Consider the following 25,364-nt stretch of genomic DNA (forward strand, 5'->3'; position numbering starts at 1 on the left):
TGCGGGCGCTCACGCTCTGGAACCTGGTGTTTTAGGTGTTGGAGGGTTCCCCGAACATCCGCGGGTGAGCAGGGCCTTTAAACATGGTGGAATAAATGACACGTTATGTCTTTTAACTTGGGAATAATGCTCTTGCAAAGCTCACTCTATACTGAGTGCAAACGGGAGCGTGTGCTGCACCTGTGTGCCCAAAGAACGGACCATTCCGTAAAATCTTCATTTTTTTTTAGAAGACTTATTTCTAGTTCATCACTGCCTGTCACAAGTATCTGTTCTTCAGGGAGTAACTTATCTTGCAGCCAAATGTGGGGCAGCACTTAGATGTTCTAGCTTACTGTGAACTCGGTGCTCTGCATAGACAAGCCCTTGGCAGTCTGAGTCTCTTCATTAAGCAATTAAATCTGGAACTGACACGATACTTTTCCTATTTTTCCCATCAGAGCTATTATCCAAGTGTGCAAGCAGCAGCACACTTCCAGTGTTTAGAACAAAATATAGTTATTTCTTTAGGAATAAATGAAGCAAGATCTAAAACTGGACATAACTATCAACATAAATCATTGCATATATACAACATAGAGTGTTAGAACTTCAAGAAAATAATGTCTGGTTCGAAGTGAACTTCAATAATTTCATAATGTCAGCATGTGAAAAGCCCAAATAATTTGTTTTAAATGCTAAATTCTTAGAAATTAGTAGCATTGATATACTGAGAAACAAAAGCTCGAGTGAATGATACAGATAATGTGCAATGTTTGTTTAAAAAAATGTACTTTGTGTATTTGACTACTTCATTCAGGAAGTGGGGGTGGTACTTTTTGGTCATTCTCCCCCTTTTACTCAGGTGTTATGTTTTCCTGTCCTGCAATAGGTTTTGCTGGATACTCAAAAACATTCCTAGAAAACAATGTCCTTCGACTTTGATAGTGGAGCTCTACAAACTCAACATGAAGATGAAGACTATGACCAAGAGGATTATGCAAGAGAACAAGAGGTGAAAAAGAACCAATTATTTAATCTCAATGCTAGCGTATCTAGCTTCTTCCCATTTTTTTAAGTGTTTTTTTTTAAAAAAAAAAAAAAACCCAAAGCAACAAAACTTTCATGCTGTCTTTGGTAAGAATGAAACAGAGTGCAGACTGTGCTTTGCAAGAGTGGCCTAAAAAGGAGATGCTGAGGTGTTGCATCGTAAGAGCCTTGCAATGTCATATAGTTTCTGGAACTGTAGCTCTTTGCCTGTGCAGTGGATCAAATGCAGAAGGCTGGTGTTACCTACATCTTGTATTTCTTGGCAGCTTTTTCACTTATTAGAAATACCTACAAAGCAGCAGCTCTCTTTCACTTGGAAATTTGGTTAGCTTAGAAAAGAATGAGAATAATTATCCAAATTTTATAATTCTGATTATAAATTACATACTTTAATATCTAGAAAAATATATTCGGATTTTTGGGGGAATTTTTTTTTAGCTGAAATACTTTGGATGTTTCTGTTCTCTTTCATAAAGAGAATTGGCAAAATGTGTGTTTAATGTGAATAATGGTTTCTTACAGGGTAGTAAATCACGTTCATGTCAGGTAACCTCCCCAGTATGCACATCAGGGATCACTGTCTAGAGTATAGATAATGTAAAGACAAATGTTCACAAAAATGTGTAGTAGAATCATAGCTGTTCAACCTGGAAAGATGCTATTGCAAACACTGTGAGGAATCTGATGTCTGTTCCAAAACTTTCTACCCAGATAAAGAACGTTGTGCTTGTGCAGAACAAGTAGTGAAATAATTGTCAGGTTATTACAGTGACCAAGAGAGTGAGTGCATAAATAGGATTGTAAGTTCAGAGTGTTGAGGGGAACAGCTTTTCTATAAGGGGGGGCTGGCAGAGCAGAGGCTGTTTAGCCTGGAGAAGAGAAGGTTCAGGGGGAATCTCATCAGTGTGTATAAACACCTGAAGGGAGGATGTAAAGGCAATGGAGCCAGGCTCTTCTTAGTGGTGCCCAGTGACAGGACAAGAAGCAATGGGCACAAACAAAGCAGCCTCTTTGGAGTAAGCTAGTGATAATCCTTATACGTCATGCCCAGTTGAACTGGGGCAAGGTAGGGTTCACAAAACTACGTGCTGTAGGTGTTTCAGTGGGATGTGACTTTTGGCCCGATAAAAGGAGGCTAAAACACAGGCTCTGCTGTGTTCCATGGTCAAGACATGTTCCAAGACTTCCCACATTATTTCAGCTTTTCTGCCACAGCAAACCAGGTTTGTATTTCTTGGAAACCGGGGAGATTTACATGGTAGGAGAGTACTTTGGCACTAACTTAAGACTTGGGTGACCCTCAGCTGCATCTGGAGGCCTGTGCTAGCTGACCTGGTAGACTGAGGTCTGTTTAAATATGAACTCTCACGATGATGATTTGTGAACTGTGCATGCACTGCTTTCTCTTGACTTTGTTTCCGGAGCAGTGCAAGACCAGCAAAACCCATGGTGCTTGAGTATGCCCTTGGTTGCAAATAGGGCAAAGAAAAGGGAATCTTTAGTGAATGATGCTGCCTTGCCTTTCCTGCATCCCAGAGCTGAGATATAATAAATCTAATGATAGGGAAACTTCTTTATGCCACTAGTGAATTTCTAGGAACAAACTTCTGGTGCTGTGTTTTTTCTGTAGACATTTAGAAAAGTTGTCCTTAACTTACCACCTATCCTTTGGTCTTAGATGGCATCTAAAATAGCATGTGAGAAAACATGATATCTTTAAGATAAACTTAGTTCAGCAGTGTTTTGGTTGTGGGTTGGGTGGGGTGTTTTGTTTTGGTTTTTTTTTTGTGGCACAACTATATTTCCTGAACTAGCAGTGGTGGTATTTTCCTCTCTTTGTGTCCAGTTGCTTGGTTACTTCATCTGAACACATGAGCAGAACACTAATCATTGCAGTGGTGACTTCTTGCATCTGATAACACTGGCTGTCAAGTTCTTATCAGAATTTGAATCCAGACTCCTCAGAGCATGAATGTCCAGTACCTCTCTTGGCTGGAGTTTAGGGAGAAGGAACCTTGGCATGATTAGTTTGCAAATCATTCTTCAAAAGTAGTCTGTCCTGGGACATGTCTGTCTGGTGGCATTTCTCTTACCTCTTTTTGGTGCAGCAATTTTCTTAACAATTTTTTCTGGCAAACTCTTGCTAGGTTGGTACTCTAGTCTATTAAGCATTTTGTGGTGTAAGTCTCTCTGTGAATTTCAGTGTTGTGAACTTTTCAGTGGAGGAAGAATAACAGGATTTTGTGCAAGTGCCCTGTTTTGCCTATCTCTGTCTCTTTGGACTGAACTTGTATGCATTGTTTTGAAAAGCATATAATGGCATGTTGTTTGTTCTGTTCCAGTTGCAACAACTATTGACAGACCTTCCCCACGATATGCTGGAGGACAGTGGAGATCAGCTCTCCAGCTATTCAGACTGTAGCATTCACGAGACTGAGGAGCAGTAAGGCATTTTCATCATTTTTTATCACATATGTTATGCTTTTGAGAACAGAGCAAAATCTCAGCTGATCAGATGTATAAAAGCAATCCAAGTAAAAGGGGAGCTGTAGTGCAGTTTGCAGTATGGTTTGTGTTTCATGACAAACAAGCTAAATACCACTTAATTTAACTAAGAGATGGTGTATGTGGTTTTTGGGTTTGTTTTGTTTTTTTCCCCTCCTGAAATTATAAGTCCATAGTTAAGCTGCTTGTCTTTCTCTAGATCACATGAGCCTGGGAAGCATGATGGAAGGTGGAATGATCATCCACTGATAAGTGATCCTCAAAATGTAAGTTTGTATGAGCAGAGATGTAATTAGTAGGAACTGCTTGTTCATAATATGCTAAGTAATATTTAAATTGATTAGAGAAATACTTTTCATGTAGGTGACAAGTTTTGCTCTTCATTTGAAGTATTTCTAACTTGAGGGCTGATAACTCCAGAAGAAGGGGAATGGGAGGAAGTCTGCATTTTGAGACAGCAATTCTAAACCTCTTATCCATTCATAGGGTTATGAGCAAGGACAGAATCTGTACCCTGAACAATTCTTGTGTGACCAGCAAAATGATCATGTTGAAAAACATGGAAAGAATTGGAATGGCCTACATAATGATGAAGAGAAGAAACATTTATATAATGTTAAAGATGATTACTGTGGCCAGAATGGTCAAGAGGATCCTGATGATATGTATCTTGGTAGAGATGAGTTTAATTCTCCAAGTTGCTACCAACAGAACAATGTGTATCATCTTCCTGAAAACTTCAGGCCGTATACAAATGGCCATAAACCAGAACTTAACAATCAGCAAAGTAAAATAATAAATTTTCCAGATGCTCCAAAGGAACATCTTAAGGTACCTTATTTCAGAAGCTGATGCATTTTTCTGTCTCTTTTGGAAAATTTTCACAGGTCTTTAACTATTGGTAGTAGTATTTCTAAATGCTTTCAGTCTCTTGTTATCAGTTTAAACAGTGATGAGAGGCTTCTGTAGTCAGCTTAAAACAATGAAGCATTAAATAATTGGATTTTCATATGTGCATGTTATGATTTTTTTTTTTCTCTTGTTGGCTAAGTAGAATTCCATGAGGTAGAATGAATGTGATTCACTTAAGTATGTGCTTACTCTTTTGATGTTCACACTTCACCACACTCCTAAAGTGGAAGCTTTCATGAAAATTTCTGTCACCTTTACATGATGTGCTAGACTAGAGCCTGAAAACGAAGAGCTTTTCTCAATGCCAACCTGTAAAATGAAAAATATTTTAATTGAGCAAGGCTACAGTTGTATTTTTAATTTATTTCCTCTTATATATTGTTACACCAGCAATTTGTTGCATCTGGTGTTGTCAGTGGCCAATCGCCAGAATCTTACAAAGTGACTTATAAACCATACCAAAATGGCATTCATCAAAAAATTCCAGTAATCCAGGAGGGGACCAGAAGAAATGAGGTGTTTGAAGATTTGCAACATGAATTCTTGGGCAATGATGAGAGTAAGTGTTTGCTGTTTAGACTTGAAATAAACTTCTGTGAAAAGTCCACTGCAAATCAACAATGGAAAACCTGTTGATTTCAGTAGATTTTTAGTAAGAGGGCAACTAAAAGTATGTTGATATGTATGATCTTTTATTTTGCTCTAAGCTTACATTGGGATAGCCCTATTCCCCTGTGTGTGCTCCTCTCTCCCCCCGCCCTTTCATCTAGAAATCAGCTCTTTGAGCAGGGTATTTGAGTTTAAGGCTATTAAAAATGTAGCTTTGGCTGGTGAGACAGAATGAAATTATTGCTGGCAGCTTGATCTCAAGTTTGCTGGCATGTTGTTGTGTTTATAATACTGGACAATAATGACTTACTGTACCTTAGGAAAGACATTTTGCTTGGTGCCACATTGGGCTTTTCTGTTAGGTACACTTGAAATGACAGAACTACTTTGCTTGTTGGACATCTTGAAAATTTATAGTTGCCTCAAGACTATGTGTGAATTCACAGCATGTAAACCTTTATCTGGGTTTGCTGTTACCTTTGAATTATGTTGGTAGTTCCTACAATTCTTCAGCTGTTGCTGCCAGAGCAACTCGGGTAATGTGAGTCAAACATGGATTAAAAAATGATGCAATTTTGTGAGCCAACAGTGAATTTGGCACTGTATGAAAGAAGTATCTTGGGGCAGGAGTTACTTACAATTACTTTCTTGATTAGTTGACTGTGCTGACTTGTCTGTATGGTATTTGAAATTTGGCAGGTTCAGAAAATATGCAGATTCTTCAGCTTCAAGTTCTAAATAAAGCAAGAGAAAGACAACTGGAAGAACTGAATGAAAAGTTAGAAAAGAGTGCACAGCAGATTAGGTATTTGAATCATCAACTTTCAATGGTCACAGGTAAAATATTTTGTACTAACTCTTAGGTTTTATTTATATTTAGCAACTTCTTTATTCTGAAACTTATTTAGGTAGTGCCTCTGCAGGTATTGATCATATTTAGAAACTTAATTTGGGATTATGGGGACCTAACCCTCTCCCCCCAGCATTGTTCTAAAGACAGTTTTCTGGATTGGTGCCTGACTGCATAACTGCTTTAACTTTTACTGCATTCTCAAGACCACCATTGTATTCCAGAATTCCCATGTGCCAGGCATTAAAAATGTACAGAAGAGTGAGAAGTTTGCCAAAGTAGTGTGTTAAAAGTACAAAAAATAAAAAAAAAAAGCCCAAGCCCCAATAGGAGAAGTGTACATGTATGAAAAAACTTTTGTGCTGTCCGGTTTAACAAGCCAAAAAGAGTCCCGAGCTTAGAGAGTTAAGAGTGTAACTTTTAGAATGCAAAAGGAGCAAAGGAGAGAGAAAACTTGAGCTGTCAACCATTTTGCTATGACTTGGCTGTGCCTCTAGGGGAATTATTTTGTTTCTCCCATTAAATGGTGTAAGGGGTGATGCTAGTTCCTAGAGCCGACAGAATGAGGCTTGTTTCCACTAGGGTTCTGAAGGTACATTGTACCAGAGTGCTTCCAGCTGCCGGAGGGAGAAAGTGGTTACTGGATGGAGACTAACTGAATGTTTTTGTTCTGTCTGCTGCTTAGTGCCCACAGTATGAGACAGAGGGCTCATAGTGAATGGTTCTGTAGTGCAGGGATACTGAACAGTCGTGTTCCATGAAGTTGTTGGGTGACTGGCCATGTTTCTCACACAGTTATTATGTCTCTGTCTTAAGATGAAAAGGATGGTTTGGCTGTTAGTCTTCATGAGTCTCAAAAACTCTATCAGAATGGGAAGGAACGGGAAATGCATCTTGAAGGTCAAATAAAGGCTCTTGAAACTCAAATTCAGACTCTTACTACCAACGAGGAGCAGGTACTATAAATATTTTTAAACTGTTTATTGTGAAAGATCTCTACAGTTGTATTTGTGGTGCATTTGCATTAAACATAAGTGCTAGTCTCTTGAAACACTGTTCATGATCATTGTAGAAGCTGAATACATGATGGATGAATAAGATGCATTGGTGGAAAACAGTTTGTGTTAAAATCCAGGCATTATCTGAGGACTCTTAGCAACTCTTGCACAAAAAATCTGAACAGATACACAGAATGTTGGAACAAAGGTAAAATATATGTAACTTGGAGCTACTCTAATACTGTTCCTACAGATATTGAAGCAATCCAAAGTGGCAGAAGTAGCCATGGAAAGCATGCAGAAGCAACTGTTAGAACTTCAGCGATCAGATGCCCTTCAGCGAGCCAGAGAACAACATGAGGCCATTGTTCAGGCACTCAAGCAGAAGTATGAGAAACAAGTATTGTCACTAGAGCAGAAGCTTGATACTACAAAATCTGCACTCCGAGAGCAGGTGAGAAATTATTTTAGAATGTGGAGTACTGTACTGGAGAGGCTGTAGAGCTCTCCATGTTTCCTAAACTGCACTTGACCTATAATTCTAATAAATCCTTCTGGAAGCTGCTAAGCAAATGTAAAGGAAATTCTACATAAGTCTCAATATTATGTAGCCTATGTGGTATGTTTTTATTAACACCTCCAGGCAGCTGTGAGCTCAAATTGTGAGTTTGTACATAGCAGATGCAGAGAATGCAAAATTCCATTGTCTTATTTTCTCTCCTGAGCTTTCATTCTGTGCACCGTCTATTTTTGAAAGAGTTCTGGCAAATAAATCTAGGAAACAAAAGAACTAATTAACAAGAAACTGTGTGATTTTTTTTTTTTCCGCAATAAAAAGTTTATTAAACAGCCTATTGCCAAGCTTTAGTCTCAAAATCATCAAGGATGACTAACCACTGAAATAACTTTATTTTAGAAGTACGGATTTAAGAGCTGGGGGGGAAGGCTGGCTTTAAGGTGGAGTTTGATATGGATTGTGTCAAATGGTTACAGAGCTTATTAAAGTTATTCTACCTGACATGTCATAAGAGTCTATTACACTATTAGAAATATCCAGGCAATGTAGTTGAGGCAGGCCTTAATAAATTGTACTCTCCTTTCACATAAAGGAAATAGAATTAAATTTATTCAATCCGAGGTCTGTAATTCTTGTCTTAACATAAATATGCTTAAAAATAAATGGGTTGTATGTTTGAAAAGGTAACTGGCACTTGCTTGTAAACAAGAATGCACTGCTAAATTTCTGTCTATTAGTACCGTGACAAAGCTTACACAGCTTTGTCTCTACTGCAAAAAAAAGTTTTTCATGGTAGTATGTTTGAGGTATTTAGAGGGAAATCTCCTGTTTTTGAGAGAAAATAGAAAAGTCAAAAGGCATAAAAGCAAGGTACTGTGCCTCCCAGGTCTGTGTAGGTAACTGCAAGGAATGCCATATGAAGGTCTACTTTGTACATCATAAAAACAAACTTGTTAGCTTGGCTTAAGCTCAGTTAAAATAAATTAAATTGACTTGAGCTCAGGCTTAATATACATAATGGGAAGGCTTGTTTTTTCTGCAGTAGACTTAACTGTATGTGATTAGTTACAGGGGATAATCTGACATGCTGAAAACTAACTGCTCTAGGAATTATGAAATGGTTCACATCCATGGATGTTTATATATGAGTATACTTAACTGTCTCAGTGAAAACTTAACTTTGATGCTGTAAGAGATGACTTGTCAGCCAGGGATAGCATTTGGTCTGTGATAGATTTAGCTGGCCTTTTCCCCTTAAGGTATCCAACTGATTCTTTTTCTCCTGTGTTTTCTATGTATTGAGTCTTTCTGTATCCACTGTCCTAGATGGCTAGGTTTTTGTAACATGAGTGAAAATTATCTCTTTTCCTAGAAAGAGACTTGCAAAAATCTAGGAGAGCATGTTAAGCAACTTGAAAAAATGCTGGAAGAAACCAAATGCGAAAAAACTGAAATAATAAATCGACTGACAAGAAGCCTAGAAGAAAGCCAAAAGCAATGTGCAAATCTACTGCAAACAGGTCAGCCTCTTACTCGTACCTTATCTTTCCTTGTAGAAATTACTCCAGTTTTTTGAAGTATGGACATCAGTGTTCCTATTGAAATGGAATCAATGTCAAGCTAAATGTGTACTAGGCTACTTCCTATGCAATACATCAGTCAGACTTAAATGAAGTTTAGTGAAGTCTAGGCTGAAGTGTAAAAAAAAAAAACAAAAAAAAAAACCAAACCCAAAACCAAAAAAAAACCCACTCCCCCCAAAAAACCCCGAACAAAAAATCCCCCAAACAACAGTGATTAAACTATTTTTATATGTGTCTTCTGCTGCATATGTGTAAACTTGGCCTTTGGGAGCAAGCTACTTGTTTTTGTGTTAGGCATTTAACTTGAATTGCCATTCTAAATTCAAATCTCCATGAGAAAAGAATTGTTTTTATGGCTGGAGGCTGGTTTTTAGAAACTTATATCAGTAGGAATAGCACATTAAATATTCTGTTCTTTGTGTATTTGATTTGTGCCTACCTTTACACATTGAAGTCTTTTAATAGTAGTAGATGTCTTCTCATAGAATCCAAACATCTTAACTAAATGAAATGTCTGTCTTCTTGGATCCAACTTTAAGAGCATGTTCTGTTTGAGAACTGTGGTAGGCTGGAAGAAAAATCTCTATAGAGAGAGCCTAAATGTCAGGATAGAGAAAGAGAAAAACCTTATTAGATCTGTATTATGTAGTAAATAAGTAATTATAAGTGTGATAGGATATTTTAAGAGTGCAGTTGCCAATTGAAGAAATGCCATGATTTTTCTGTGCTGTATTCATCAAATGCCTTAAAGCAGTAATAAACTGGGAAACTGATAAAGTTAAACTTTTCACCAGCGGGAGGAGGGGAATGTGGCCTGTTTTCCAAGGTGGTCCTGTTCCTGCTAAATTTCTGGCACAATTGCACAGTGTCATTTTTTGCTTCTGGTGAGCTACAAGGAAAGCAAACATTTGGCCCATCTTGTTCCTCATGGTATTTATTTTAAAGCTTCTCTTAAAAAAAAAAAAAAAAAAAAAAAAAAGCCACTGTAGTTCCCAAACTTTGAAACAAACTGTAGTTTAAATTGGAGACCTGTAGTAACCTTTACTTGTTTAATTCAGGCAGAAGTATTCTTGCCTCCACTATTTGTATTCTCTGTTAGTGAGCTCAAGGAAATAGAAACAGAGTAATGCCTATTACCAGAATCAATGTCACTATTTTTAACTGTGATCTTTTTGAGATTGCATAATCTTCCTTGCATATTTATGACTTGCTCTTTCTCTCCCTTTTCTTTCCTGCAATAGGCTCAATGCAGGAGACAAATCAGTTACGGTTTCAATTGCAACAAGCTCAGTCTGCACATATGATAAGCAACAACATGAACAAGGCTCTGCAGGTTAATTAGTTTTATTAAATATTTTACTGTTTTGATTTTAGGGAGACAGGCATTATAGCTAAGAGGTTGGTAGTTAAAACTCTCTATCTGTTGGGGAAACGACTACCTACTACTTCATCTCCCAGTGTTGTGTGTTGGATGCTGCTTTTTTTAGTTGGAACATAGCAGGGCATATATGTTGGCACAAATCTGATATCATCCATCTATCTAACCTGCTTCTGGAAAAAGAGGAATGTAAATTCTATTTTCTGGGACTCTCATAACCTAGGCTATGGGGGTAGCTGGAGATATGTTCTGAAATTTAACTTTTGCTAGCAAAAGGGAATGCTAGATAGGCCTCTGTAAAATATGAATGGAAATCTGTGTTTCCAGTTCAATTTGTGTATTTGACTTAAATTTATAGTCTTGGAAATTATGAATACTATATAAGTATTCATAATAAGTACTAGAGTAGTAGGCTATTTTTCCAGCTATGTATTTATCTGTTGTCATCCATTTTACTATACAAGGACAGCAGGAAAGAAGTAAGAGCAAAAGAAATAATACTTAACTTGATATATGAACTATAATAAAAACAATAGAATATACTGAGCAACAGAAAATACTCCCTAACTAATTTGTAGTTTTAACATATGCTTTGCTAGAGGCATCAAAAAAGGTAGTATAAATAAATAAAAAACCCTATTGCTAGGTGATTCAGGTAAATACAGAAAAATACAACTACATTTAGAAAGAATAGCTCCATGTATTTGTTTTCTTTGGAAGAGTTATCACAGGCCTGATGTGTTTGCTTGGAGTTTCTCTGCTCAGTGTAATTTTTTTCTGTCTCTTCCTTTAAGGAAGAATTAACGGAACTGAAGGAAGAAATAGCTTTGTATGAGTCTACTGCCAAGCTTGGAGTATTTTTAAATGATGCAGGTGGAGAGCTGCATACGAACCTGGGTGATTCCTATGTAGATTTGGGAATTAAGAAAATCACCGGGAAGAAACCAAAGTTCTTCAGGTATTGAGTGGTTTGTTTTTTGTTTGTTTGTTGTTTTTTGTTGTTGTTGAAAGAAAAATCTAAAATCCTCAAGAACTTGTCCAAGTGATGCGTAAAAGATGGTCTTACTAGATCAACATACAGGGTTTTTGGTAGATACTTGAAATACTATTTGTATTGCCAGGTAATCTGGGAAACAGCAAACTGGACTAATACAATAAATTGGATGCCTAATTGCTGCTTAATAAGTCCTTAGATTTTATAGGTACTATCTTGCTGTTCCTTGGATTGTATGGATTCTATGCATGGATATCTCTTTGCTCAAAGATTCCGCAGTTATTTAATGCTAAAGCTGTCTTTTAAAACAATCAATTGAATTTTCTTAAAATACCTTACATCATATGAGCATGAATCTCTTGGGAAAACAGCTGAATGAATGAGCTTTCTGTACATTAATTGCAACTTGATGAAAAAGCATATGATTTTTCTATTCATGTTCTCTCATTCCTTTTACTATTGCCTCTTGGATAACTGCATTTCTGGTAGCATTAGTTGCTCCTCTCTTTGCTACCATTACCTTTCAGATAAATGGGTTTTGTCTTTTAAATACTGAACCGGTTATGTCTTCCCTAATAGTGCAATACAGAACAGAGACATGGATAAAGAGCTCTCTAAAGATGAAATTATTGTAGAATTAAAAGCTGAGCTGGAACGTTTATTGAGCAGTAATAAAATGAAGAGAAACCAGATTACTCAATTACAAAATGATCTTAAAGATTGCCAGAAGACATTAGAGGAATACAAGCAGTTGTTGAAAGCAGAAAAAGCATCAAAACAGTCAGAGGTTTGTTCTTTTACACTCTTTTAAAAGTAAAGATGCACTGGACTTTAGTGAATGAAACCAACATTTAAACTTCTTACAAAAATGGACCAAAGAACTTACAGCCAAGGTTCATAGCAACTAAGTGAATGTGTCTTTGATCTTAAGGGAAGTATTGTCATCTGGGTGATACTTTGTTATGTATCTTTGGTGAAAAAGAAACAAACTGAATAGCAGAACTGGAGCAGGGTATGCCTTATTAGGCAAGTTCTGATGTGGTGGCTTATTTGCTTCATAGCACTTAATGGCCACTCTGCTTTTTTCAGAACTAAGTTTTATTGCAGCAAGTCGTTTTTCTTTAACCAAAAAGACCTTGTAATTTGTCTGAGAAAGCTGATAGTATCATTAGGTTATACAAATGGAACATTAAACAGACTGCCTTCGGAGGGCCAGCATTATGTAATTTGATCAACAATGGATTGCTTTGATATTGCATCTCTCTTCACCCCATTATTAACTTCCCTCTATAAATTGATCAGACTTGTAACATCTGCTCTTGTAATCTATACATTGTGACCTGTATGTGGGATAGGAATATATAACGTGCTTGAGAAGTGTGCTCTCTGTTGGGTGGTAGTAGTCCTTTATCTTGCAAACACAATGTCAAGTGTGTGCTTCTTTAAACCTTCATGATGCTATGAGTTTCAAGAATTCATCTAGAATAACAGTGATACTGTTACATCTTGCACTGCAATAATTTCCTGTTTGAATTTTTTTAAGTAAAACTTTTATTTGACAACTTTAACTTTTTTTTAAAGCATCAACTTCTAAATCATATATATCTTGAAAGATATCTTAATTTTGTTAATCTTTAGCTTGTCACAACTCTGAATGATACTTTGGTGGCCAGTCCTTCTGTTTCTGCTAATCTTAAGGAAGAAGTTCTGAGACTCAGAAAGGCTAATGAAACTTTGCTGCAAGAAGTTGAGGTAAGACAGAGATGCTGCTTATCCCTACAAAAACACAACCACACCATAAAAACCCCCTGTGCTAAAACCTGCAATTAGAAATGGTTCTTTACAACCCACCTATTACTTGACCCTTGTTTGTGCAGAACCACACTTCGACTATTGAAGAACTGAAGGAAAATGAGGAAAAACTGAAAAGCTTAAATCAAGATCTCTGTTGTCAGATGAGAAAGATAGTTCAGGATTTTGATCAGGATAAACAAGAAGCCATTGACAGGTAAGTCTGTTAACTCGATTTAGTTCCATTTGTGAACTTGTAGCCTGCATGTATAATCTTGTACCAGCTACCTGGTACAAGGGGAGGTCAGCATTAGAAAGCTAATTTCTTACTTAAGGAAAAGTTAAACCCTGTTTAAAAATGGGGGAAAAAAAACCTAGGTAGTTTTTTTTTTCTTTCTTGAAATCATAGGTGTGAAAGAACTTATCAGCAACATCATGAGGATACAAAAGCACATTTTGAGAAAGACCTGATGGGGAGGTATGCTGCTGAAAAACAGCAGCTTGTTCAAACTTATGAAGAGACTATCTCACAGTTAAAGTAAGACTGAACTTTTTTTTTTCCCCCACTTATACTGAAACTTGCACATTTCTTGTCTGGCCTTTAGAACTAGTTACACTTTTTTTAGAACAGGTTTGCTGTCCTGTGAGTGTAAAGACTAATTGATAATAAATTATCTATCCTGTGAAGGGCTAACATAGAGGAGCTGAACAGAGAGATGACTGTAGTGAAGGAATGTTACATCGGGGTCTGTGGTGAGAAGGATGCCTTGGAAGCTACTTTACGGCAGAAATTTGAGCAAGAGCAGCAGCTGAAGGAAGAGAAGGTACTAATAGAAATACCCATAAACCATATAATTTCATAGTGTTTTTGAGATGTAATATCCCTAAGTGTGTTTAACTTTGTATTTGTTTGGGGAAGATACTTGGAAGAGATGCAGCTATATCAGAAAGTTAATACTTGTGACCTATTGGTTGTTAAATTAACCTGCTGTTGTGTCCTGGGGTTTAGAATATTGTAAAGTAACCCTTTCCAATAACTATTAATTTTCAGGTTCTCAACTTTCATAATTTTTACTCTTGAGGACTACTCAGTCAGCAGTGAGAGCTTTTACATTCATGAGATGTTTTCTAGAAAACTGAAGGACACTGCAAGTTTTCTTCTGCCCATATAAAACTGATCTGAAAATACTGTGGTTTTTTTAAGTAATAATGAATTTAGACTGCTGTATTGATTAAAAACTTGGCTTTTCTGAAGATATCGGTGTGAAATGGCTAAAGTAGGCCAACTAAGCAAGTACAGTAAAGAGGTGCACCTCAAAGTATGCTGGGAATAAAGATCCCTGATAAGAAAACTTATTTTAGAGCAATAACCTGTAATAACCTCTGATGTCATACCTTAAACCGCTTCCTTTTGAGAGGTGAATCTCTTGTCCAGGTGTCGTCAGTAAGATCAGTGCATATACCCTAGAATCTCTCGTGCATCCTCATCACTTTGAACCAGAGCAGTTCGCTGTGCCTTGGAGAACACTTCTTTAAATTTTTTTATTTTTTTTTACCTAGCTCAAGAAACAGCTACTAGAAGAAAAGGAAGACTCTCTTAACCTTCTGAGGACTGAGCTTGAAAAGAAACATAGCAGTTTTATGATAGCAGCAAAGAGACAGTGGCTGGAAGAAAAAGAACAGCAGGTTGAAGAGGAAATTGCATTAGCAAAAGTCCACTGGGAGAAGGAAGAAAAAGAGGTGAGTGACTTCAACAGAGGATTTAAAACTTTTTTTTTTGGTGCTCTGTTTATTTTCAGAAGGAGAACTTGTATGTAGATAGACTTATGCACTGGTATTCTGCCATTTGAAGTGGCTTTTAAGAATCTGTCATTTTAGAAGCCTTTGAAGAAGTCAGTAGGTATTATACATTGCTTAAGATGTTGGAAAAGAAGTCCTAGACATCATAAAATAACATGCAGAATGTCCTGAATGTCAGAGCTGGTAATATGCTGGAGTTTTCCACCCTGATCCTTGGGTGAGTGGTTACAGTTTCTATTTTTTTCATTCAGTTACACAAAGGACCTCTATATGATGTCCTATCCCATAGAAGAAAGCTGTGATGAGGATGAAAAAACAACTCATTCTTCACCAAACTCTGCTTTCCAAATGTGGTCTTGCTCTTCCCCTGCTAGGGAAAATTACTGGTGTAAATCAAGTTTTGTTTGTTAAGTACTAGCAAAATTCTAATTATTTGGACATTGGGGAGATTTTCTTAAAGATATTTTTTTCCTTAGAATAAAGAACAAGTCTTTGCAAAAATAGAAAGAGAATGGCAAAGTAGACTGGAAGAAATGAGAAGAACTGTAGTTGAATGTAATGACTGCAGCGGCCAAACTGATGGAGTAACAGTTGTGGATGGATCTTCAACTAAAGAGTTAGAAGGGATTGAAGACCAGAGGCTGCAGATCCAGAAAGCTCTGAAAGAAAACATGGCCTCTGAAGAGGCATTAAAAGAGTTTGAAATAGAACTGGAAAATAAGTACCGTAAAAATCTTTCTAGCCAGGTAACAAATAATTGTTCTGTCTGCCTGGAGCCTGTGAAACTGCCATGTGCAATGAAGTCACATAAAAAAAAAAAAAGTGTTCTCTTCCACTAACCTTTTCTTAAGCTCAGTAGTTGATATTTGCTATATTAGAAATATATTTTTTTTAAAAAAGCTTCTGAAGAAGCTGTAGCATGTAGCTTGTTTTTTCTAGCTGTTGATTTTTCACACAATTGAACAAGTTTTGCAGGAGTTTTGAAGAGACCTGAGCAAGACTGACTTAGAGTTTATACCATTTTATTTAGAAAATTAAATTTAATAGTAATTTTTTAAAAATTATTTTTGCATCAAGAAATGCATTGGATGCTGCTGGTCTGGTTCTTTTAATTTCTGTAAACATAAGCAATCCAAACTGAAGTCTGTTCTATTACTGATACAGGAAACTAATAATAAAAATGTATTCAGTGGTGGTGACTGAAGTAGGTTTTGGGTTTTTTTTTGTTTTTTTGTTTTTTTTTTTTATCTGCTTATAGGTAGATGCAGCTTTAACCTAAGCTCGTGCCAGGTGGCTGCAAGAGTTAACAGACCTCAAAGAGTACAAATTAAATCTAGAGAAAGAAAAGGAAAAATGGGAAAAAGAGCATGAAGAGACTGCAGCAAAGCAGGTAGCCTCAAATACTTGTATGTGTGTATTGATAAACAGTTCAGGCTTCCAGTTCTCATGTATTACTGGGGAATGAATACAGATGTAGGGGGAGAATTATTAAGGAAAGATGTTTCTAGTGTACCCTTGTTCTGATCCATTTTTTTGCCTATATAGTATTATATTTTTATTAAGTAACTTGAAAATCATCTCCAGTAGATTGATAATGACCCAGGGTTATGTTTTATGTGTATATAAATGTATGTATATATTTATAATGACTGTGTTATGTATTCACCAGTTAGCACTAGTTCTCTCAGCTGCTGAAGAGAAATGGAAGAAAGAATATGAGAATACAGAGAAATCTGGACCAAGAATTAAAGAACTTGAAGAAAAAGTAGCGTCTCTCAAGAAGGAATTGGAGCTAAAGAGAGAAGAAATCCCTGCAGCTATCAAAGCAGAACTAGCAAAAGCCCGTGCTCAGTGGAACAAAGAAAAGCAAGAAGAAATCCTGCAGATACAAGAACAAAATGAGAGAGACTACCGATCATTCTTAGATGATCACAGAAACAGAATTAAAGAGGTACTTGCAACAGCAAAGGAGGATCTTGCAAACCAGAAAAATGATCTCTCCATTCAGAAAGATGCAGAAATTAAGAAGTTACTAGACCAAAAGCAGCGAGAATGGGAGGCTCAGGAAACAAAGAGACTGCAGGATGAAATTAATCGGTATGAGGAGAAGACTCTGGTTGAGCTTGAGTACTTGTTGAGTGAAATCCATGAAGAACTAGTCAAGGTCACACATAGTAAGCATTCTTGGAAGGATAAGTGTTTTGATGCTCATGTTCAGTTAAACCATCAATGCAAAGACAAGCTGAAGGCTTGCTTACAAAAGGCATACAGAACTACAGTCTACACAATTCTGGAAAAGGAAGAGCAAGAATGGAAACAGGTAATATTTCTGTAAATTATAACTGCCAAACAGAAAGGGATTTGAGAAGTCAGACTCATACCTGTTCTTTCCCAGTATAAAATATCTATGTAATCCTGAGGATTGGAGCATCCAATTGATAACAACAGTCCTTTAAAACTATAAAAGAGGGATAAATCTACCATTAGCAAGCGGAAGGGAAAAGGCTGGATGTAGCTTTGACACCTTCAGTCTTTAAAGAAGAGGAAGGCTGGTTAGGAGTGTCAGTGTTTAATGTCAAGATTCATAAATTAAGGAGATGAATCCACCATCGTAAGTTTGGGAGCCCGTTGAAGGCTCCTTGTGACCTCAGGTGGGCACATCTTAGATTTTTGCATAGCTGCTGCTATGTGATATGATAGTGATTGTGGATCATATTACACTCCCCCTCATTTCTGATACAAATAAAGATGAAAACAGTAAAACCTTTTTTGTGAACTATCTGTAGAAGAACTGAGTAGCTGACAAACTGGTCTATCTCGGTAATAATAGTCTTGCTTAACTCTGTTGTGGCTCTAGGAAATCCTTTTCAATGTGCCTGCCCAAATGAGGAAAGACATCCTACCCTCTTCTAGAGGAGTTTGGGGCTAAGTAGAATTCTGTCCAAAAGCTTTTGTTTCTGTTGTTTTGGCAGGTTCTTCTTTTTGCAGTGCTTATGTTTGTAGTAAGTTTTTGATTATAGGGAGCATCCCACCGGAAATGCCATTGCCACCCAGCATTATCCAAGAATAGGACAGAGAAAGAGACTGTCTTGTTTTTTAAGAAAAGGCAGGACGGGGAGGGGGGGGAATGAGTATGAAGTTTAGGGTTTTTTAGTGGTAATATATTTCTGTTCAGAAAGTGGTCCTTTAAAGTTTTCTTGTGATGAGTTATTTTCATGATGGTAAGGAGAGTAGGAAGTTTTATTCCTATGCCTGATGCATCTTCTGTAATAGATATGAAGTCTCTTGGTAAACTGTTTTTATATGTGCCTTTGAACTTCAAAACATTGGTTGTCCTGAAACACCTGACCTAGTGAAGTCTTTGTAATTTCTTAATAATGGCTTCTCTTATGCTATCATAATAACAATAAAGAAAGGAGTTACGTTCTTCTAGATTACTTTCTTGTCCCTCTACCACCTGTGTTTGTGCAGAAACTCTCAATGACTCCAAACCCTTTTCTGCTGGATACACCTCTTAAAAAGCAAGTTAGCTTTAACTGTTCAAAGACACTGTATAGTTCTGCAATGTTAAGGGCTACTGACATTTCCAAAATAACACTCAAGATAGTCAGATACTGCTGTTGCAGTGAATTATGCTAAGTAACACTTCTGTATGGTAGAATACACATTTTCCTCCCGATTTGAGCTGCAATCTACGGTTCTATTGCAGGTTTAAAGCACCTGCCTTAAAATGACTAAAGCTACTTGGTGTCCAGGGTGGCTTTTTTTTTTTTTTTTTGCATAACATACTATGTACCTACTTTAAGATAGTGTGGAGCACTTTGGGGTTTTTTTGCTATGTGTTGGGTTTTCAGAAAGTGTTTTTCAATTGCAGAAATATGAAGAGCTAGTGAGTAATGTAAATAAAGAATACTCTTGTCTGCAACGTAGTGAAGGAGGAACTGGGGACATGACAAGACCTCCTGTGTGCAAACACCAAGCAGAAGCCCAAAGGAGGCCAAGACAGCCATCCGTGCAGGAAACTGGAACAGACAAAGGTATTTCATTTGTTTTTTTTAATCTGGAAAGTTGTGTATCATCAAATGAATCTTGTCTATGTCGTGCTAACTTCGCATTAGAGTCATTAATTAATTAGTGAATGTTTGGGTGAGAAAGGAAGATGCCGTTCTTCTGACTGTAAGGTTGCTTCATGTTGTATTAGCTTGTACTATGTTAAAGTCACAAACTGTGCAACAAATGGTACTGGTCTGCAGCTTGCTGATTTAATGCTAGACTTTGATGTTTAATTTTATTAAATGCTAGTAGCTTTCTGCTTTTTAAAGCCATTCTTCAGGGATAAAGAAATAGCTGCTGTTTCTGCTGCAGGTGTAAATACTCTTTGGGGCTTGTGGACGTAAACACTAATACCTTTGGTGTTTAACAGCTCATAAGCAATGTTGATCAAGGTGAGCAGGGTATGGTCGAAAGTCTAAACTGTCTTGTAGATGAGTAATACTAAATGAGAGCTTTGAAGATCAAATTGTACTACTTGCTCTTGACATTAGACAAGACAAGGAATTCCACATTTGTATAAAAGATATTATTGTGTCAAGAAACACTTCATTTGGCATGGTAGTTTTTTCTGATTCTTTTGATCAAGGATGTAGTTAAAAAAAAAAAAAAAGTAAATCCCTGGGTGATGCTTCTCTCTTTTTCTTTCCTTCCCCTCATATATACTTCAGCATTGTAGCTCTTCCCAAAGCTGTCAGTTGTGCTATGGCAAAGCTGGAGACAACATAGCTGGGAAAAAACTTCATGGGAGGCACAGAAATCTCTCTGGGGCTTACTGTTTAGTTTAGAGTTCTTATGCAACCAGGAAACATAAAGCAAGAATACCCAAGAGAGTCTTTGGCTTTATGCCTATAGTGTGGCTTGAATTCCTTCAACACCAAAATAACAAGTCATTTATTAAACACAAAAACAATGCAAGCAGTGCAGCTCCTCTGTCTCTAGAGCTCCTGGTCCTGGCTATAGAGAGCAGCCGTTACTCTCCTGGAAATAGCCCAGTCTTTGTGAATTTCTTAACTTAACTAGACTGAGCTGCATGTGAGGCTTCCCAGCTGGGAGAGTCTCCTTTAGCTGATTCCAAAAGACCCTGCTTGGCTGGGGGTGGGTAAGAAAAAAAAAAAATCAACTTGCAAGTCTCATATCTCTGACTGAAGACTCAAATCCTCACTGATGGGAGTGCATTGAGGCTGTAAGGGCTCAACAACTCGACAGATGCTACTGCACCTACTGTAACAGGGTTCCAGCCTCTTGTAATTATTTTAATTAGACAAATGTGTTCTGTGCTTTCCAGCAGGAGAAAGACTAAGTAGAGCACTGGAAATAGTAAAGTTGGGCTTGTTTCTTTTTTTGGTGCCATGCTTGATGTATAATTTATAGCTATTACTGTTGCAGGTCAGAAACGTACAAAAAGGACCCTTGGATCTTGGGAAGACTTTTGCTGTGAACGCTGCTGCCAGGAGCTTGAAAAAAGAGAGGCTGTGTGCCAGGACTTGAAAAGAGAGCTAGAGAGAGCCCACAAACATCTTCAGCTTGCTGTGAAGGAGCATGAAGCTAAGTCAGAGCAAATCCAAGGTCAGGATTGTTAGTCACCTATAGACAACTCTGAATGGCTCTGCCCTGCTGCTTGCATGAGTTTCTTTTTATCTGTTGCATCATTTGTTTTTCAGTGCATGGATGGGATGTGTGTGCATACTTAAACAAACCAACCTCCCCCAACAAAAAACCACAAACTGACTTCCCTCCCTGCCATGCCCCTGAGACCCCCACCACGCTCTTGGCTTTAAACATTACCTATCACTGCAGTACTCTCATATATATCAGGAAAAGAATAGAGGAAAACTGAGCACATGGCAGATGTTCTTTGACTCTGTGTACAAGTGGATCCTGTTGCCCATGAGGATTATACAAATAATGCATGAATGTGCACATACACACCTATCAATGTATATGAGTCAGGGAAGTCTTCAGTTATCTCCTTTGAGGCTGTACTGTTGCTGTGCTCATACTCATTCCCCTCCAGCAGGATTATAGAGCAGAGTAGTCCCAAATCTTGTGTCTTCCTGGCACCAGTAGTAATAAGCCACTTACCACAGTTTTCTTGTACCTTCCTGTAATTAATAATAGCTTGAAACTGTAGTTCTGTTTGTCTTTAAAAAAAAACCAAAACCAAAAACAACAACAACAAAAAAACCCAAAACCCAGCCTTAAATGAGATTTGAAATAGGTTTTAGTCTCTTTGCCTTTTAAAGTCAAGATGTTCTTTTTCTTTTGTGTCACTTTGAAATAAGAAATACAGGACAGGTGACTGAGAAAAGGTCTGTAGTTCTTAAATCTTCCTTTCCTATACGATGACTGTCTCTACCAAAGATGAATATGAAGTACACACTCTGTTTTTGGAGTAGTCACTGGAAGGAAGGTTTCTGCCTGGAGTATGAAAATAAGGCTTTTCTGAAGCTATTTCTGATGGAAAAAGATGATGCAAAATAAGTTGCTTGAGATTGTTTCCTACCATATGGAGCACAGTTCCCATTTAGTTGGTATCTGAAGAAGTGTATCCCCTTATTCAACTATATTGAAGTCAGTAGCAGTCTTTGGTTTAAGGAGCAGAACAAAGAGAATGGTGTTTTCTCTGAAGGAAAACATGTTGGTGATTAAATAAGAGGATCATCTCCCTGCAGTGTTTTAAGCAGTTGAAGCTGTACACAGACGTGTTCAGGGCATTTTTATTTTTTTTTTTTTTTTTAGGCTCTCTTTAGAGCATGGCAGGCATTGGACTTGCTGAAGGTCTTGGTTCAGGAGAGGCCTCAAACTGTATCCTGAGGGTCAGTAGCTCTGTAGACTTGTTTAAGCATGCCTCAGTGCAAGATCACTGTGGCCACTGTGAGCAGGTTTGGCAAGTGGCCAACTTGGAGAGAGCAGATGTGAGGTAGTAGGTTGTACCAAGTGACTAAATAGTCTTACTTGCCAAAGGCTGTGGCTTCTTGTGTGTTGTGTGGGGTAGGGGTTTGCTCCCCTTCTTCCCCCCCCTTTTTTTTATGAAGAGTCTCAGTTGCCTGCTGTAATAAATTTTACACTCAGTGAGGAGGAATAAAATGCTAGATGTTTGTAAGAGAAAAGTTTGTGCACTTTGCAGATGGGTGAGCAAGGCCAGGTGGGTAAGTTGTGCAGATTTGTGTAATGTTATTTCTGTGTTCTTTTGTCAACAACCATATAGTGTGTAAACTTCCTTGGGGACTGCAGGAAAGATTGAAGGAGAATAGGAGGGCTGTTAATGAAAACAGAGGCTACTGTTGTCACTAAGGTCATCATGGATACAACTCTCAACTGCTCAAAATTAGATTCAGACCACAAATTAGGATCTCTGAAGGCCATGAATTGCTTCTGTCTGTATTCTAGGATGGCTGCTTGCTTTTTGCTTTTCTGTGCATCACCCTAGAGAATGAAGAAAGCCAAACTTGTCTGTGTCTTTCCCAGGGCTCATAATCCACCCATGAAAGCCTTGATTCTTCCAGAAGGAAGACTTGTCCTTAATAAGACATGCCCTCTGTTGTGTGGTGACAGTCTGTTTTCCTTAGTCCATAGTTCACATGAGAACTTCTGTGGCTGAGTGCAGTGGAGGTATCTCCAGCATTCAGTGCACGTGTTCATTTCATGTTGATTTTCTTTCCTGAAATAGGAAATCTAGTAATCAACTGTTGATCTTTATGGGTCTATCTAAGTTTATCCATCAGTTCTTCAAATTATGGTAAATACCTGTACGCTTTTTAAAAATAATCACTTGCTTAGGTTAGATTACATGGCTAATAAATAGGTTTTAAGGCTTTTGGATTTGCAGGAGATAACCCACAGGTGGACCATATGTCATGATCAACTGTCTTCAGTATCAAGCTGAAATCCTCCACTTTGGGCTTTTTTAACTCCACTGCCTTCTCATTCTCTGTGGTACACTTTGGGCTTTAACTCCACTGCCTTCTCATTCTCTGTGGTGGCTCATAATATTTCTAGCATTGAGCAGAGTTCAGCATGGAAGTCCAGCTTCTCTCTGTAATAGTGGCTCTTGATAATTTGAAAATAAAAATAAAACAAAACCCAAGCAACAACCATGTTTTATCTTTTGTCTCTCTACCCCAAAGAAGGCACAATTGCTAACCCACAAATTAATAATTCTCTTCCAATATTTGTCAAAGTAACCCTCGTTATTTCTTTGCCCCCCGCTCCCCTTCTCTACATGTATACCTGGTGCATCTGAAGTTTTGCCTCCAGCACAGTGTTAGTAATGGCATATGAAGGCTTTAAGCTTATTTAATTACTGCATGAGAGTACTTGTATTCAGGCTTTATTGAAATATATTGTAATTTATTTCTATGTGCTTGTTACTGCAACAGCTGTACACTTGCTGGTTTTGCTTTGTGATGTTGAGCTCTTTACAAGAGACAGCAGTTTATGGAATAAATTCTGTTGAACTCAACTTTAATTTAGGGAAGATTTATGGTTCATCACTTTTTTTTAATAGAAAATGAGAAGGTTCTAGAAGCTCTAATTGCAGAAAACACTGAAATAAAGACTAAACTGAAAGACCTGGAAACACCACCAAGGTATTTAAAAAAATCTGAAGTTGAGTGTTTGGTTGTTTTGGGGTTTTTTTGTGTTGGGTTTTTTTTTTTTTTCGGGGCAGGGGGGAGGCAGTTTTGTTGTGGGGTTTTTTGTAGCATATAAGCTGCTTTTCTTGTGCAGTGTGACTTATGCACATTTCAGGTCATTGTCAAATGGAGGCGTCTCAAAGCCTTGTACATCCTGTGACTCTGTGAAAGGGCTGGAAGAAATGCGCGCTCAGTACATTAAAGCTGTGAGCAAGATTAAGTGTAAGTACTAAAGTCTTAGCTAAAAAGTTATGAGAGCAAAATAATTTACTTTGTCACTTCCTTCTCCTCCAGCCAACTTGCACAGGAATCTGACAGCCAAATGGCATGAGAAGTAATTATTTTTTTCTTCTAACTAAAGTGAATGTGAATTCACTCCTCTTACTAGAGTGAATGCAATTGTCACCATAATCTTAGGCAAGATTAATTGTGATGGGTGAAGCCTTTTTATACCCTCCTCGCTTTGTTGCATTGTATTATGTCTTTTAAAGTGGTAAAGTGTATTTTGAGAACTGACCTTGTTTTTCCAGCAAATACTCCACCTACTCTGCAGCTTGTTCTGAGGGAGAATCTGCCTTTCTCTTGTGCTGTATCCTGCTTTCTGGGTTAATCAGCAGCCCTCTGGCTGAGGAGAGAGGATTAAGTGTAGCACCAGGCTTTACCTGAGTGCAGCGGGTCCTCAAATGCTGGCTGTGTTGCCATTGAAGAATTCCTAGACCTGCATTTTAGCAGCCAACATTCCTTCCAAATCCCTGTGCCTAGTGTTTGCTATTGCTGCTGAAGATGCAGAATTAGACAACTTAATTCCTGTCTGATGCTTCATGTCGACCTACTCTGATCTTCAGTGGCATTTATCCAGTAGGCAACACTTGGCATAAGGATTTGGGTGGAATGTTGGCAGGTAAATATCCAGGCCCTTGTTGACTTGCTCCAGGTTTGCTAGACAGTCCTAGTTTGTGGTGTTGGCTTTTTTCCCCACTTTGGGGGAGAACTGGTACTAATGAAGTGTGTTTGTAGGTGATATGCTTTGTTATATCCGTGAAAGTAAGGAGCGAGCAGCTGAAATGATTAAAGCAGAGGTTTCAAGAGAGCGCCAATCGACGGCACGGAAAATGCGCAAGTACTATTTGACATGCCTTCAACAACTTCTTACTGATAATGGGAAACAGGAAGGGTAAGTTCAAGTATGTTTGGAAATTACTTGGTTTTGAAAGAGGTTGTAGATGTTAGTCTGGTGTCTGTCCACCTTGGAGCAAAGTGTCTGACCTGAAGTCTTGCAAGTCTGCTCAGATTGGCACGGGGTCACTGCTGAGCAGCTGGCGTACTGTTCTTGCTAACATTACCTTGAAGTAAAATGCAGAGTTGAAAAGTAATTACTCTCAAACTTAAATGTATTTTTTCATGTTCTGAAATTCTTGGCAGAGCTGAAAAGAAAATAATGAATGCTGCCAGTAAGCTTGCTGCAATGGCTAAAGGACTTGAAACACCTCTTCGACACATTCCCCAAAGCAAATCTACTCGCTCAGGTATGTTAGATTCTGTAGTTCTCTTCTCGATCATCTTGATTTAATGCAGGTAGTACTGAAGATGCAGATGGAAAGTGAAGTACTATCTATTTGTAAGGTTGCTAATTGAAATACAAGCTGCTTATTTTGACAATGCTTACAATTCTTTATTTAAACAAAAAACAAAAGCAGCCATCCCCTCCCCC

The 25,364-nt window shown here is 37.8% G+C and overlaps 1 protein-coding gene across 1 annotated transcript; it reads left to right on the forward strand.

Annotated features, from left to right (window-relative positions):
* Positions 1-907: 907 nt before the first annotated feature.
* On the forward strand, positions 908-25,193 carry CEP152 (centrosomal protein 152; the record flags this gene model as incomplete). Its single annotated transcript, XM_029087247.1, is given in 25 exon segments — positions 908-994; positions 3,372-3,472; positions 3,734-3,800; positions 4,021-4,365; positions 4,837-5,005; positions 5,755-5,892; positions 6,722-6,861; positions 7,157-7,357; positions 8,793-8,940; positions 10,245-10,336; positions 11,176-11,339; positions 11,955-12,162; positions 13,014-13,127; positions 13,253-13,383; positions 13,576-13,704; positions 13,855-13,990; positions 14,727-14,906; positions 15,443-15,712; positions 16,225-16,356; positions 16,636-17,286; positions 18,841-19,003; positions 23,527-23,608; positions 23,769-23,875; positions 24,671-24,827; positions 25,076-25,193. Coding segments are annotated over 25 exon segments (4,230 nt in total), but the record flags the coding sequence as incomplete, so codon positions are not given.
* Between the last annotated feature and the right edge of the window lie 171 nt (positions 25,194-25,364).

Source organism: Antrostomus carolinensis, unplaced genomic scaffold (assembly GCF_000700745.2).
Source record: "Antrostomus carolinensis isolate BGI_N321 unplaced genomic scaffold, ASM70074v2 scaffold43841, whole genome shotgun sequence".
NCBI lineage: Eukaryota > Metazoa > Chordata > Aves > Caprimulgiformes > Caprimulgidae > Antrostomus > Antrostomus carolinensis.